At 44.7% G+C, this 13,486-nt stretch overlaps 1 protein-coding gene across 2 annotated transcripts in view; it reads right to left on the reverse strand.

Moving 5' to 3' along the window:
• Positions 1–13,486, reverse strand: part of WHAMM (WAS protein homolog associated with actin, golgi membranes and microtubules) — a 31,075-nt gene that overhangs the window by 2,643 nt on the left and 14,946 nt on the right. The window contains exons 1-9 of one of the 2 annotated variants that reach the window (XM_027887026.1): positions 11,565–12,104; positions 8,261–8,434; positions 6,791–6,941; positions 6,116–6,285; positions 5,262–5,427; positions 4,129–4,316; positions 2,587–2,673; positions 2,407–2,502; positions 1,472–2,027 (exon numbers count right to left, since the gene is read on the reverse strand). In XM_027887026.1, coding sequence (XP_027742827.1) covers positions 1,472–2,027; positions 2,407–2,502; positions 2,587–2,673; positions 4,129–4,316; positions 5,262–5,427; positions 6,116–6,285; positions 6,791–6,941; positions 8,261–8,434; positions 11,565–12,104 — 2,128 coding nt within the window. Of the gene's footprint in view, positions 1–1,471; positions 2,028–2,406; positions 2,503–2,586; positions 2,674–4,128; positions 4,317–5,261; positions 5,428–6,115; positions 6,286–6,790; positions 6,942–8,260; positions 8,435–11,564; positions 12,105–13,486 lie in introns of those variants that run through there. The other variant, XM_027887027.1, reaches the window with a different exon arrangement.

Below are 13,486 nucleotides of genomic sequence, written 5' to 3' on the forward strand. Positions count from 1 at the left end.
AAACAAAAAATAATTTTTCTTATTCAAAAATAATGAAAATACATCAATGTTAGGCTATGAACGGCAGCAATAGTAGCTACCAGCAAGGCCATTCCAACAGCAACCAGACTACTGTGGTGTACAACTCCTGCTGCTAATCAAAGCTTCTTAAGAGTATCCGTGGTAGAGTTATCCTGTGGACACCCCAGACCGAAGTCTGCGTTGGATGCACAGTAGTTTTTCGTGGGAACTCAACTGTGTCTCAGCCCATCAGCTGCTTGTACTTCCCCACAGCTTGGAAGAACTGAAAATGCTGAACTTTCCTTGGTATTTCTGCCTGTGGTTTGCCTCTTAACTGAGAGGATACAAAGGCTGCTTAGATGTATTGTGAAGAGTCTGAAAGGGAAAGGAACGTACCATGTTTAAACACATTCTTCATTCTCGCATAAGCTCCACTGTGAAAAACGACAGGAAAAAATTGCTGCCTTCCAACTTAGATCAATCTCCCTGACACAGTCAAAATATCCGCTCTCTTCAGAGATAAAAATAAGCCTGTTAGCAGGATGTAACCGGTGCAGCCTCGGGAGGCTGCTGAGCTCTATTCTCATTCAAACTACTGTTTCAATTGCCGAGCTCAGCCTTCAATTACACCTGCACGATCTTGCTAACAAAGCAAAGGTGTAACAGAGTAGAATTTCTCCCCTAGGAATGTGTGCCAGAGCTATTCACCTGCTTTTCAAATCCTGCGTGAATCCTGCATGAATTCTTTTAGGAAACCTTTATTTAGAAACCAAGCATATTGTAAGTGGACACAGGCTGTGCACACCTTAGAAATGCAAGGAGCCCGACTGCTAGATCTGTAGTACATAAATCATAAACACTGAAGTGCAGCCTTGGTACCGCTACAAATTTACCAACAGTGGTCTTCACACTGGACAGGTGATTAATCCTCAATCAAAAAAACACATTCAGTCAAAAGTTCCAAAACTGTGGCAAGAACCACCCCAGCAAAAAGAATACACCTTCTTTCCTTAGAATTTCTTCTGACACCTTCCTACCTATTGCAGCTGTGGGATTTTCAGTCTCATAAGAAATGCAGGTCCTGAATTAAGATCTCTACACAACTATTCGTGCTGTGATTAAGCATGGTTTAAACTAATTTGTAAGGACATACTTAACAACTATGCAGAGATTCAAGTTGAACTGTCCTAAAAGATTGACCTGTCCCGTTTTACAGCACTTCACAAAAAATGCCAAGTCACACACTCCAAGTCCAAGCATCAGGACCCTGTGAAGTGAAATCACTGGTACTCATTTAACATCCTGAATTATGGTCAGTGTTATTGTATGTGGTTTCTTAGACCAAGCTTTCCAAGCTTTTTCATTCTCTCAAACAAAACTACACACTATTCCTGTCCAGAACCAGAAGGAGGGGGAACACAAAAACATAGGAAATGAAGAAAAAAGCACCAGCCGACGTGAGCCTACTTACCTATGCAGTTATTTATAGACGTCCTGGGTGAGTCATCCTGTTTGTGCAGTGCAGGGCTTTCTGAGGGGCTATTGGAGCTGAGGGGAAGTGGTTTATCCTCTGATGCTGGTGGTGTTTTTAACTGGAGAGGTAAGAGGGGAGGTGGGGGAGGAGGGGGTAAGAGAGGAGGCGGTGGAGGAGGAGGTGGTGGAGGAGGTGGTGGTGGTGGTGAGGATGGAGAGACCAAGAGTTCCTCGCTGTGCTTTTGTTGTTCTGTGTCACCACCAGTAAGCTCTGTGTCACCGTCAGTAACAAAAATCTGGACAGGAATATCTGCTGGGGTGTTGTGACACAAAGCTTTTGATTCTTTGGCTTCGATCAGCAGTATGCTCTGTGGCTGCTCTGGAGCTGCCCTTGCTTTTGGTGAGGGTGCAGGGGACAGTACTGCTGGGGCTGCCCTTGCTCTGGATGAAGGTGGAGGGGACAGGACCACAGCCTGCTGACTGAAGCTACGTGGCAACTTGGGACTGAGAGGCTGGGGACGTGATGTTTTCAGAACAACATGAGCTGGACACCTCTGAAAAACAAACCAGAAGGCAGGAGGTCACATCTCCATTGGACTGACCAAAACATCAATCCCAAAGAGGTAAAAAGCCAGAGAGTACAGACCTGTCCCACTCACCCATTCAAGCAGAAAAATCAACCTTGAATACATTTAAATGAATACCAAAGTATTTCTTTCAAAGTCATTTTCTCACCTCTATTCTTTGCAACAGATTCCACACCTGGAAACTATATTCTTAGTGGATTTAATCTTCTTGACTCATAACACATAATCCTATTTTAGGCTATCCAAAACGTTGTCTCTGATTTGGAATGTGCTCACACGAGCTATGACTAATTTCTGATGTTGTGTTGTCACACCATTTAGGACTATTGGAGTTCACAGTACTTGCCTCCCTGAATGCTTTCAGCCTCTCCAGTGTTTTCTGACGTTCCTGGCTTATCCAAGCCTTTTTCTTTTTCTCCTCTTCTTTTTGCTTGTCCCTCTTCTGCATTAAAACACAAGTAAGTGAGCCTTAGTGTGTGAAAACAAGCAGCTGGCAGATTCTTCAAGGCTGCAATTCAGTACTCACTATCTGTATGTTGTGATGCTGCTGGAAGCGTTTTTTGCTCTCCTCTGCCTGTTGCAGTCTCTGCCGGTGGCTTGCTTCACATTGATCCTGGGAGAAGAGCAAAATTCAGGCAACTCTCAGTCAGTTCACATTTACTGTGCATCATCTGTGCCATTAACTTCTGTGCACAGACCACTAAATAGCAACCATGGTTGCTATTTAGCAGTGCCAAGAAAGATGGTTAAGCTCAACTAGTGTCAGATATGAGACCCTGATGGTGAAGTCTGTGGGATTCCTTCATGGCTAAAGCCAGTGGGACCTTTTGTTTTCCTAATTAGTCATATTTTTTTCATGCTGCAGAGAAAATAAACCTTGACCTGAATCGACCACTCTGTCTTATACTTTTGTTAAAAAAAATAAGAGAAGAAATGGGAGAAAAAAAAAAAAGAAAAAGAAGAAACAAGCTCTGAAGAAATGTCACCCAAGTACCAGCTGGAGGGAAGGGATGTAAAGACATGAGCAAGAAGGCAAGAAGGAAGCTATCAGGGCATTAAAAAATACAAGGCTTCTTTCCCCCATCCCTTATTTGCCATAGTTCCCAAGTAAAAAAGCCAGGGAAACAAAGGTATGGGAAAGCATGAGTGCCTAGCAAGAGTACTTTCTGTTAGTAACAAGTGCCACAGAAAGCCTGCAGGCTTCAATATTTTCTCTGGGAGTCGCTATTTGTCTCTGTACAGAGGGGGATTATCCACATGGCTGGACAAGCATTTGCAAATCATCTGGCATTTGGCTTTAGCGTTATATAACCCATAGACAGCAATTAAGTAAATGAAAACAGAAGCAAAAGAAGTGTCTGCCAAGGAAGCAGTTGCAAGCAAGACAAAACGATGGCTCACGAAACATTTCCAATGTCATTCCCACTTTGTCCAGGCTAGTGACAGGTAAAAGGTCAGACAGACTGGAGCCTAATCTCTGTTTCAGTTCCAGCAGGACTGTAGGTGTAAAGTAAGCTCAGCCTACTGGGAAGACTGGGAAGGTTCATGAGAGTCAATTTGTGTCTTCCTAGATCTGTTCCGAATAGGAAACAAAGGAAAAACTGCCCTTCGCACAGAACCGAGAGGTTGGAGAGAGAACTGCAGCAGTTAAGTTTTCCCCTTCCCCCTGTTCAGAGGTAAAGCATCAGTGTGTGGGTTGTTCTACCACTGCAGCTTCCTTCACGGAAGGCCAGGCTTCCTCCTGTACTGCAGCTATTTTGAAAAAGCTGCTAGGGCAAAGCTCCAGCTGGCCTCAACAGGGCTCTGGTAAGGTTTAGCTGATGGGGGAACACCTGGGTCACCAGGTAAGTCTGTGTTCTCTTACTAAGCCACACACACTTGCACCACACCACAGAGTGTATAAAGCTGGCTTAGAATCACACTGCCCTCTTTTCTGTTTGTGGGCCTTGGCACTGAGTCTGAATCATCTTGTATGCTCCACCCAAAGCTTCCCTAATTGTTTCCTGTCCATTCCTCGTGAGTCAAGATATCAGCTAAAGAAAATGCACATCTCCAGGACTGCATTTACTTTTTTGTTCCTGAGGTAGGCTCTCCTCGCACAGACAGTCCCACGCTTTGTCTCCAACTGCTTAGTCTTCTGCCTCAGCATCGTCATTTCTGACAAGTTAGCGTAATGTTGTCCCATTGTCTGTTCAATGACCTTGAGCTCCTCAGGATTTTCACATGTATCATAGTAAACAACTTCATCCTGTTTCTCTAAAAAGGCATTTGGCATTTTTTAAAAAACCAAAAATTGCCACAGTTATTTAAACATTTAAAGAGCTAATGACATTTCAAAAGCCATTGAAGGCAGTGAGTTAGTTATGAGAAAGTGTAATGCTCCAGAGCCGAGCTTGGTCCTTCACAGTCTTATGCAAACATGTCACGTTACTCACAGGGGTGCTTTGCAGGATCAAATTTATGCTGTTAGCATTTGTTATTTAGCTTCCTCTTACAAATGTCTCTCTGTGCTTTAACTCGTACCTTCACCAAATGGAGTTTTCCTGGAAAACCGAGGACTGTTCTGATCAACTGGGTGTCTTATTTTACTATCTACCACATTTTAATTATGCAACAAGCAGCAGCAATGTTTACTTCACAGTGTACATGGTAACAGAATTCATAAGCACAAATAAGAACACAACTGGTGCCTAATTTGCTCATAAATATGTCATGAAGAGACACTTAAACTAGAATATAGCAGTATTCAAGTACCATTCTAGCCAAATCACCTCTTTTTGTCATTATAGGATGTATTTTGTAATTTTTGCATGTTATACTAGAATAGATTATGATGAATTACAGGACCTATTTCAGCAGGTTCACAATATCCACAGTTTCTATGCATAGATCTTGTAACTATGAGAGAAGCTAAGCACTGTCAGTATAAGTTATTCCACATGCTAAACCAGTGCATGCACATATCACAGCTGCTGGCAAGATGAGCAAGCACTGTGACTTTTTTTTTTAACTTGTGTTATCAAATTAGTGTCTAATTAGTAGAGGACAAAATATCAGATGGTGCCATGGCATGAATGTTTTCCAAAGACGCTTTCTATTATTGAGACCCAAGCAGTGATATGCTTTTTTAAAAGTGAAAACAGAGCAGGCTGTATTGCTCCTGTGTTCTGAATATGTGCTTAAATAATTGTTTATTCTCACCTTTTATCTGCCTCTTTATAGTGTCCAACTGTACAATAAGCAGCATCTCTTCATGTTTCAATACTTCAAGCTGTACATTATATAACTCCAGCTGTGTTTCATAATACTGTATTTCCAGCTCCTCCACTACATTTAAGTTCTCTTCTTGTTCACCAAGACTCTCCATCTGTATAGCCCCAAATAAAAAATAAATAACAAAATATGCACACATGAAACATGCCTGGATGCACAAGTACCTGTAAACAGCCTGGCCTAACTGGCAGCTGCTTAGATGTTTTGGTGTGGAAACAACAGAGCATTAGAAATGGCTTGGAGCAGAAACTCAGAGCAGCAGAGAGCCTTATTAACCCTAAAGTGTAAGTTTACCTCCAGTCTACCAGGAAAGACTTCATTATAAACCACACAAATGATACTACTCCTGAAAACAATCACATATGGTGCAGTACACTACTCCTGGAAAATAAATATCAGGTACTCCTAGTGGCAGTTAGAGGGCAAATCAAAAAAATCAGAAGATTAATATTAAATATCTTCATTTTTCAGTGTTGTCTGAAAATAATATCTGGGTTTATCTCCCTAAAACTAACAATTTCAAAGGTTAATATCACAAATGCTAACACGACACTTGAAGTGTAAAAGCATGTATCTTAAGCTTTGCGAAGTGGTCTCAAAAACTCAGGAGCAATTAAAGAGACCCTGAAGACACGCATTTTTCCACAACTTAAAACCATGCTGAAAACTTAAACTGTTTCATAGACAAAGACTTTTAATGTCTACTGCCATGACCACTTTGGTAGGTTTTGATGAGCTCTTCACAAAACAATGATAGAAAAGGAGGCTTTGCAGGGTCTTACGAGTTTCTGGATCCCAGTTCTCTTCTGTTTCAGGCACAACTCTCTTGCCCTCAGATGCTGAAGGGTTTCTTTTGCTAACATACATTTCAGGTTTTCTAGTCGTGGCAAAGCTGATGCCCAGGTGGTTTTACCAAATCTTTCCTCATCTTGTTCCATCTGTTTGTGCATTGCTGTGGATTAAAACATTGCAGTAAGCAAGAAATGCAGTGTACTAATAGCCCTTGTGTGTTTCTGCAGTACTAAAAATGCTGATCCTATTAAACAATTTCAGAAGCTTCTTTGGAAATTACAGGATTAAAGGGTTGAATTTGTGATCTTATATATGTAAGTATAATACTTCATTTACCATGGAAATACGCCTTACCAGTTGCACAGAAACCTCCTCAGCTCACATGCTGAAATACTGGAGGCTTGCATATTAAGTCTTAAAAGCATCCATGGGTTTTGTGCAGAGCTTTGCAGCCATAGGTTTCAGGCTTTGATAATACTTATGTGCAAGACAAATGCAAGCTGTAAACCAAATTAGTTAAAAGATATAAATCTTAAGTGAATAAAAGGCTTCTTTCTTAAGCTGGACACTCATCCCAACCTCAGGTTCTGCAGATTCACAAGAAGAGCTCTCAGTCCCCTAAGTCAAGTATTTACACAACCTTTTGTGTAAATCATTTCAATTACCTGCCAGAGCTTTTACAGTTTCTTTGAAGTAGTTCACAGTGATATCCTGAATGGAGCACACAGCACTCTCAGCTCGCTTAGTCCATTCTTCAGCATCTTTCTGCAAAGCTGCCACTCTTCTAGGCCCCAAGTTATCATACTGCAAAGACTTCTGCAAGGACACAAATTTCCCAGTTACCACCTGGTTTCCACAGAGGTGCAGCTGCACGATAATGTACTTGCAGACATTTCAAGCAAGGCAGAGCATGGTGGGAAACATGAGCTTCCCCTCACCTGTCACAATGTGAATAACTGCTCATGCCTTGTATTGCCTCGTTTCCCTTTTCTAGGCTAACTCAGAACCTTTGTTTCCCAATCTTGACCTCCCATTTATTTCTTAAAATATTTTTAAACTATCATCTTAAAAATCCCGTCCAATATGAGTGTTTTTAGTTGTTACTAAAAGTAACTCAAACCCACTCTTCTATGTGCAATGTTCCCTTCTATTTTTCCCCACGTGTTGACAGCACATTGTACCGTCAGGTTCTCCAGTTTGGCAGTTCTTTCACACAGGAATGGGGATACAGAAAAGAAACACAAGAGAGTATTTTCATGTCCACAAAATGTACATGGGTAGAAGACTAGTATTCAAATACTTTTTTAAAACAACTATGTTTCAAATGAGCCTAAATATCCCTCAGAGGTTTTTTTTTTTAATACAGAAACAAAATGTTTTTCATTTATTCCAATTTTCACTTTAATTTTCTGAACAGGACACTGGATATTTCACTGTTACAGATTTAGACCTTCAGTATCCAAGCACCTTAGTCTAAACTTAAAATTGTTCTGCTCTTTTTGAGAACATCAACAGCTCCCTTTAATTTTAACGCACTATTTAAGGAAAAATCAAAATGGTAAACGGTGGCCATTTCCAGGGGCATCATAACTTTCAGCATGTGCTTCCAGTTTAAGATGCACATAAAACTAAATGAATGCAGTGACAACTGACATGTTCTTAATCTATACTTGCAGCAGGTTGTAGCAGCAATAGAAAACTTCTTTGAGTGGGAAGGTCTCCTCTGTCTTCCGGTCTACCAGAGCAACTGAATTAACCAGGTGCATCAGCATTGTTCAGGGAGGACATTCTCAAAGTCATAAACTAATCCTACTGAAGGTGGCACAACAAAGGCTACTTAGATCTCTGTAAATTCAGCCTCCCAGAGAGTAAACCCCAGGGAGGTGGAGCTTGGGAATATTTTCCTTTTAAGTGGGACACTGGTGGGAAGACAGCTGCAGTTCTACTCAAGCCATTACCAGGGACTCAGAGATCTCTGAGAGCAGCTCAGCCCTAACTCTGAATTTCTCAGTCACGTTTGATGGTGTGGTAGGGGCGAAAAAAAGTAGATACAGACATTTGAATTTAAACTGCTCCTAGAGCAGCTGGTGCCCTCCTATACAGGTTGGCCTTTCACTCTGTAAAGGCAGACTTACCAGGATTTCCAGTTTGTACAGCGTCGCCAGCTCTCGCATATCTCTGAAGGGCTGCAGTAAATACTGGTAGAATTGTGTTGCCATGGTGACCAAATCCTGATAAGCTTCATCTTCTTCTTCATAAACCTTCATCAAAGCCACCATTGTGTCAGCACTTTTATGCTGCTGCAGAACCTAGTGGGATGAAAGGTAAATCAGACGCAGCTGCTTTGCATTCGTGTGTGCTGGATGCTGAGGGGCTGCTGGGGGAACAACCTGTAGTTCCACAGCCAAGACTTCCCACTGCACAGGAGGTGTAAGCCAGGCATTCTGCAGCCACCCCAGCTGAAAATATCTTTGGCACCACACTGTTAAAGGCACTAATTGCTGCATATTGCATTATTAGACTGCAAGGAACATCATGGCTAGGGCTTCCAACACAGAAATTCTACTAACTGTGTGCAGATGACTTTGTTGCTGCTTTTTATAAACATAACTGGGAATCTTGGGAAGTCAGTGTACTGGAAGGACAAGCAAGGCATTCTTAAACTAGCTCTTGCATTGCTTCCACAATTACTAAATGCCTGCTAATGAATTTCTGAATCCAGAATTTCTGACCTTGGGCACAGAAAAACCATATTGACATTTAAAAATTCAGAAATATATTTCTACAGCAGATAACCCTGCAGTTAAATTCCTTTAACTGTTTTACAATTTATAATAGTTTATTCTAACCTCAGTTCTAATGATATTACACTTTCTAACTTGTAATTCTTCCATGGAACTGCTGCCTTCGTGAAACACCAGACCCTATTTAAAGTCTTTACTTGCTTCTATGACAAAATACAGAGTTGGGGACTTCCCTTCAATCACATTTGTTTACTGGTAACAATCAAAGCTTCAAAGATTTTTTCTTTGACAGCAGCTGGCAGAGACCATGGCAAGCTCCATGTGCCAGGATAGAGTGAGCTGGCTGAGAGAACACAGTGAAGTTCCACTGAGAAACACAGACCTTCCTGGAAGGACAGTGTGTGCTCTACAGCTCCACGAAGAGGGAAGGGATGGGAGGGGGGTGTGTGCTACAGCAGTGAGGAAAAGCACTAAAAAACTATGCTTGTGTTGCAACCGAAAACCACTGAAACTAAACCATCACCTTTGCTCTTGCCAGCTGAGTCTGGGTTAAGACAGCAGGAGCAGAATTCCCATGCGTGGATGCATTTTCTCAGGGGAAATCTGTGGAAGTCAGCTCAAGGGCATTTCCCACCCATCCTGCCTGCAGGCCTGGCATAGGCAAGACAGGGAAACAAGAGGATCTGAACTGCAATGTTACTGATAGTCCCAGATGTTTAGCAGCCTCTTAGGGCTCCCCAGGAGCTTATGGTAGCTCAGACACAGTCCTAGGGCCCACCTGCAGCAATTCCACAGCTTTTGCCCCACTACAAAAGTCAAATACAAACTTGAAAGTTCACTTTCTGGTTCCCATACTAAAAGCAAATAGTAAGAGTCATGCTGCTCCTGGAGGATGTTTAGAATGAGTGCAATGGACACATTAATGACATTTTAAAGTCATCTCATGAGACAATTATTCATTTACAAGGGTTTGCGCTTTTTTTGTTTGGGTGTTTTCGGGGTTTTTTTTTGAAGGGGTGGTGTATTGTGTCTATCATTTGGCCTGTTTTAAGGCAAAATCCCTGCTTTAACACAGTCTCATACTCTTTTCATAGAATTCCAGTTCACCATCAGCCCAACTGACTTCTTCGATTGTTGCAACAGTAAAGTTCTTGTGTTTTTTTCCTTGAACACACAACACAAGAAGTATTTACGCAATACTACTCTTCTCCATCCTGTACCAGTACCTTTTACATTCTCCAAAATTAATTTCCTGGCCCACAGGATGAAGTATTTGAGAAGGACATGGACACAAAGAGGGGAGAAGGATGCTCTGGTACTCAAGGCCAGGTTAGTGGCTATTTCTTGAATCTTGCATAACTTAGAATGAAATATAATGAACTTATGTCCCCGTTAGGCCTGCACGTACAACACCACTCTATAGCACCTTTAGCCATATCTAAAATGTAGCTGGAAAAAGTAAAATAACTGGCACCAAGCTGTACTTGATCCCCAAGCCCCAAACTGCCACACAACTGTACATATTTGTGCTGCTTGCAAAAGAGTGTGGTGGCTGGAATGTGTCTGTAGGTGGGCTGTGAACTGTTACAGTCAGTGACAGACACTGACTTTTGTATACAACACAGTACACGTTCATGTAAACTAAAGTTGTCTTTTTAAAAACAGTGTCTTTCTGAAACGGGAATGTTGTTACAGCTGTTAAACACTGCAATAGGAAACAGAAGGCTAAAGTCAACTGTCTTAACTTCCCTCCAAAGCCTGATCGCTTTCATAAAATACCGTTCAGCTTACTTTGCCGGAAAACAGACTGCAAACAGGTACTGCAAGGAAACTTTAGCAGCAACACACTGGTGAGCTTGAACTTATCTGTAACTCCTGTTCTAACATTCTGCAACTGTGTTACCAGACACCATCCTTTGAATTCATCCTTACAACGAGGGGAAAAAAAATTCCAGGAATACATCTATAACAAGAAACTTAAGGTACTAAAGGAAGAAGGGGCTAACATCATCATTATTTCATTATTTCATCAATCATTAGGGTAGAATTTGATATTTAAAAAAAAAAACCCACAATTTCTCTGACTACAAAACAGTTATTTGGCATAGGACTAGGGTTTTTATAAATAAACCTGACTTAGAAAATTAGCACATGATTGTACTCTCCTCTTCGGTTACTGTTCATTGCACAACACTGCTGGGTGTTTTAGCAATGTGTTTTTGTAGGAGTGCTTACAGCTTAAGTAAATGCCTCAGTGTTCTTATATTGACTGCCCACCTGGAGCTGACTTATTCCCCACTTAATATTAAGTTGCACTTACAAAACTGACGACACTTTGTACTTGAGAAAGTTGACTTGGTGGGTCCCAGGCAAATAAAAAAAAGTGTTTGTGTAAGCACAAATGTGGACATTGGACAACACTACGAGCAAGGCGATCTCAGCGGCTCGGTCGCCCTTGCTCACATGAGTCTTGCAAAAGTGTCTGCCCCGAGCGTCTGAAGCTGCCGCAGCAGCGGCTGCCACGCTCACCGTGCACCTCCCAGGCGAGAGAGGGTGAGCTGCAGCATCAAACAGCGAACGTGCTCCTACAGCGTGGGGACCTGCAGGGGGGCCCGGCAGCACCTTCACCCGGCACCCCTGGGGGACAGCCCCGAGCCCCGGCCCCTCCGCCCCCGCCCGGCCCCGGGGCCCGTACCCGCCGCAGGGCCTCCTTGGCCCGGGCCAGGTGGCCGCGCAGGGCCCTCCCGCGCAGCTCCTGGAGGCTCTCGAAGTACTCGTCGTCGCAGCGGCGGTCGGCGGCGAACAGCGCGTCCAGCACCACGCGGCTGCCGCAGAGCTCCAGGGCCCAGCCCAGGTACAGCTCCAGCGCCCGGCACAGCTCCTGCAGCTCGGCCTCGCCCGGCGCGGCGCCGCCGGGGAACAGCACGGCCCAGAGCCCGCCCGCGGCCGCGCCGGGCAGCGCGGGGGGCAGCGCGGGGAAGGCGGGCTCGAGGCGCGGGCACAGGGCCGACAGCTGCCGGTGGACGCCGCGCAGGGCCGGCGCCGAGAACAGCCCGGCCCAGCTCTGCGGGGCCTGCGCCGCCGCCTCCGCCCGCCCGTGGCAGGTCACGGCGAACGCGCCCTCCGCGCCGTTCCAGCCCACGAGGAAGCGGAGGCGCGGCGGCGGCTGGGGCTCGGCGAAGGCGGTGTCGCGCACGGCCACCCACCCCTCGAGGCTGTCGGGCTGCGGCTCCATCGCGACAGCGGCGACAGCGCCCGTGCGGGCCCGGACCGAAACAGAAACCGGCGGCGGGCGGGGCGGGGCCGCGCGTGGCGTCAGCGGCTGCTCGCGCGCCCATTGGCGGGCGGGGCCAGGGGGCGGAGCCAGGGCGGCCCCCTCAGCGTGCGTGGAAAATAGATGGGAAAAGGAGCGGGAGGGGCGGCTCCGGGAAGGGTCGTTCTTCGTAGAGTCGTGGGATGGTTTCGATTGGAAGGGGAGGTTGAAGATCGCCTCGTTCCAACCCCCGTGCCGTGGGCAACCTTCAGCTACATCAGGTGGCTCAGAGCCCCATCCAACCTGGCCTTGAACACCTCCAGGATTCAATACTTCACTGGGCAACCTGTGCCAGCGCCTCACAGCCCCCACCCTCAGCCAAGAAACTCTTCCTAGTATCTGATCTAAGCCTACTCTCTTTCAGTTTGAAGCCATTCTCCCTTGTCTTCTGCGATTCTGTCAGGACAAGAGGGCACAGTCTTAAGCAGTGCCAGGGGAGGTTTAGGTGAGACATTAGGAAGAAGTTCCTTACAGAGAGAGGATATTGGAATGGACTGCCCAGGGAGGTGGTAGAGTCACCATCCCTGGAGGTATTTAAGAGGAGACTGGATGTGGCACTTGGTGCAATGGTCCAGTTGACAAGGTCATAGGTTGGATTCGATGAACTCAGAGGTTTTTTCCAATCTGATTGATTTTGTGATCCGTGTCCTGTCACTACATGGTCTTGTAAATAGTCTTGCCCTATCGTTCCTGTAAGTTCTCCCTTCAGGCACTAGAATGGAAAATTTTTGTGAAATAAGCAGCTATTTCTGCGAGGAGTGGCGGGGAGGGAGCAGGGGACACAGAGTCCTTTGGGAAGGAACAGCATCCCCCGGTTTGTGCCGCTGCCTGAGGGATAGTCCAGGCTGCGGGAGGTTCTCCTCCTTCCCAAGATTCCTGTGGTCACGGAGAAACTCCATGAGTCCTTGCCATGTCCGAAGGCAGGTGAAATCCCATGCTTCTTCCCCACAATGCCCTGTGCCCATTTGCCCCGACATCCAACTCAGCCCTGAGGTTGCCACACTGTGTATAAATATCCCCCAAACACTGTCTCAGGGGCTGCTGAGGAGAGCAAAGTCTTTATATGTCACCTCTCCCTTATTCAGGCCCTGTGTGCAAGCCTGAATGCAATTCATGGCACACAGAATGTTATGTTCCAGTCTTTGACACTGCTAATTTTTCAATTAATTAAGGCCTGTAAGATAGTGCAGTGTAGTACAAAGCAAAAAATAAGTTCTCATTTGAAAAATTAATAAAATGTCAGACAGCATAAATGTTAACATTTTGGCATAGGCTGCATCATTTATGTGAAAACATCTCTGCTC

This window comes from Empidonax traillii, unplaced genomic scaffold, assembly GCF_003031625.1.
Source record: "Empidonax traillii isolate 1590-97213 ecotype Southwest subspecies unplaced genomic scaffold, ASM303162v1 scaffold201:size1909950, whole genome shotgun sequence".
Classification (NCBI taxonomy): Eukaryota; Metazoa; Chordata; class Aves; order Passeriformes; family Tyrannidae; genus Empidonax; species Empidonax traillii.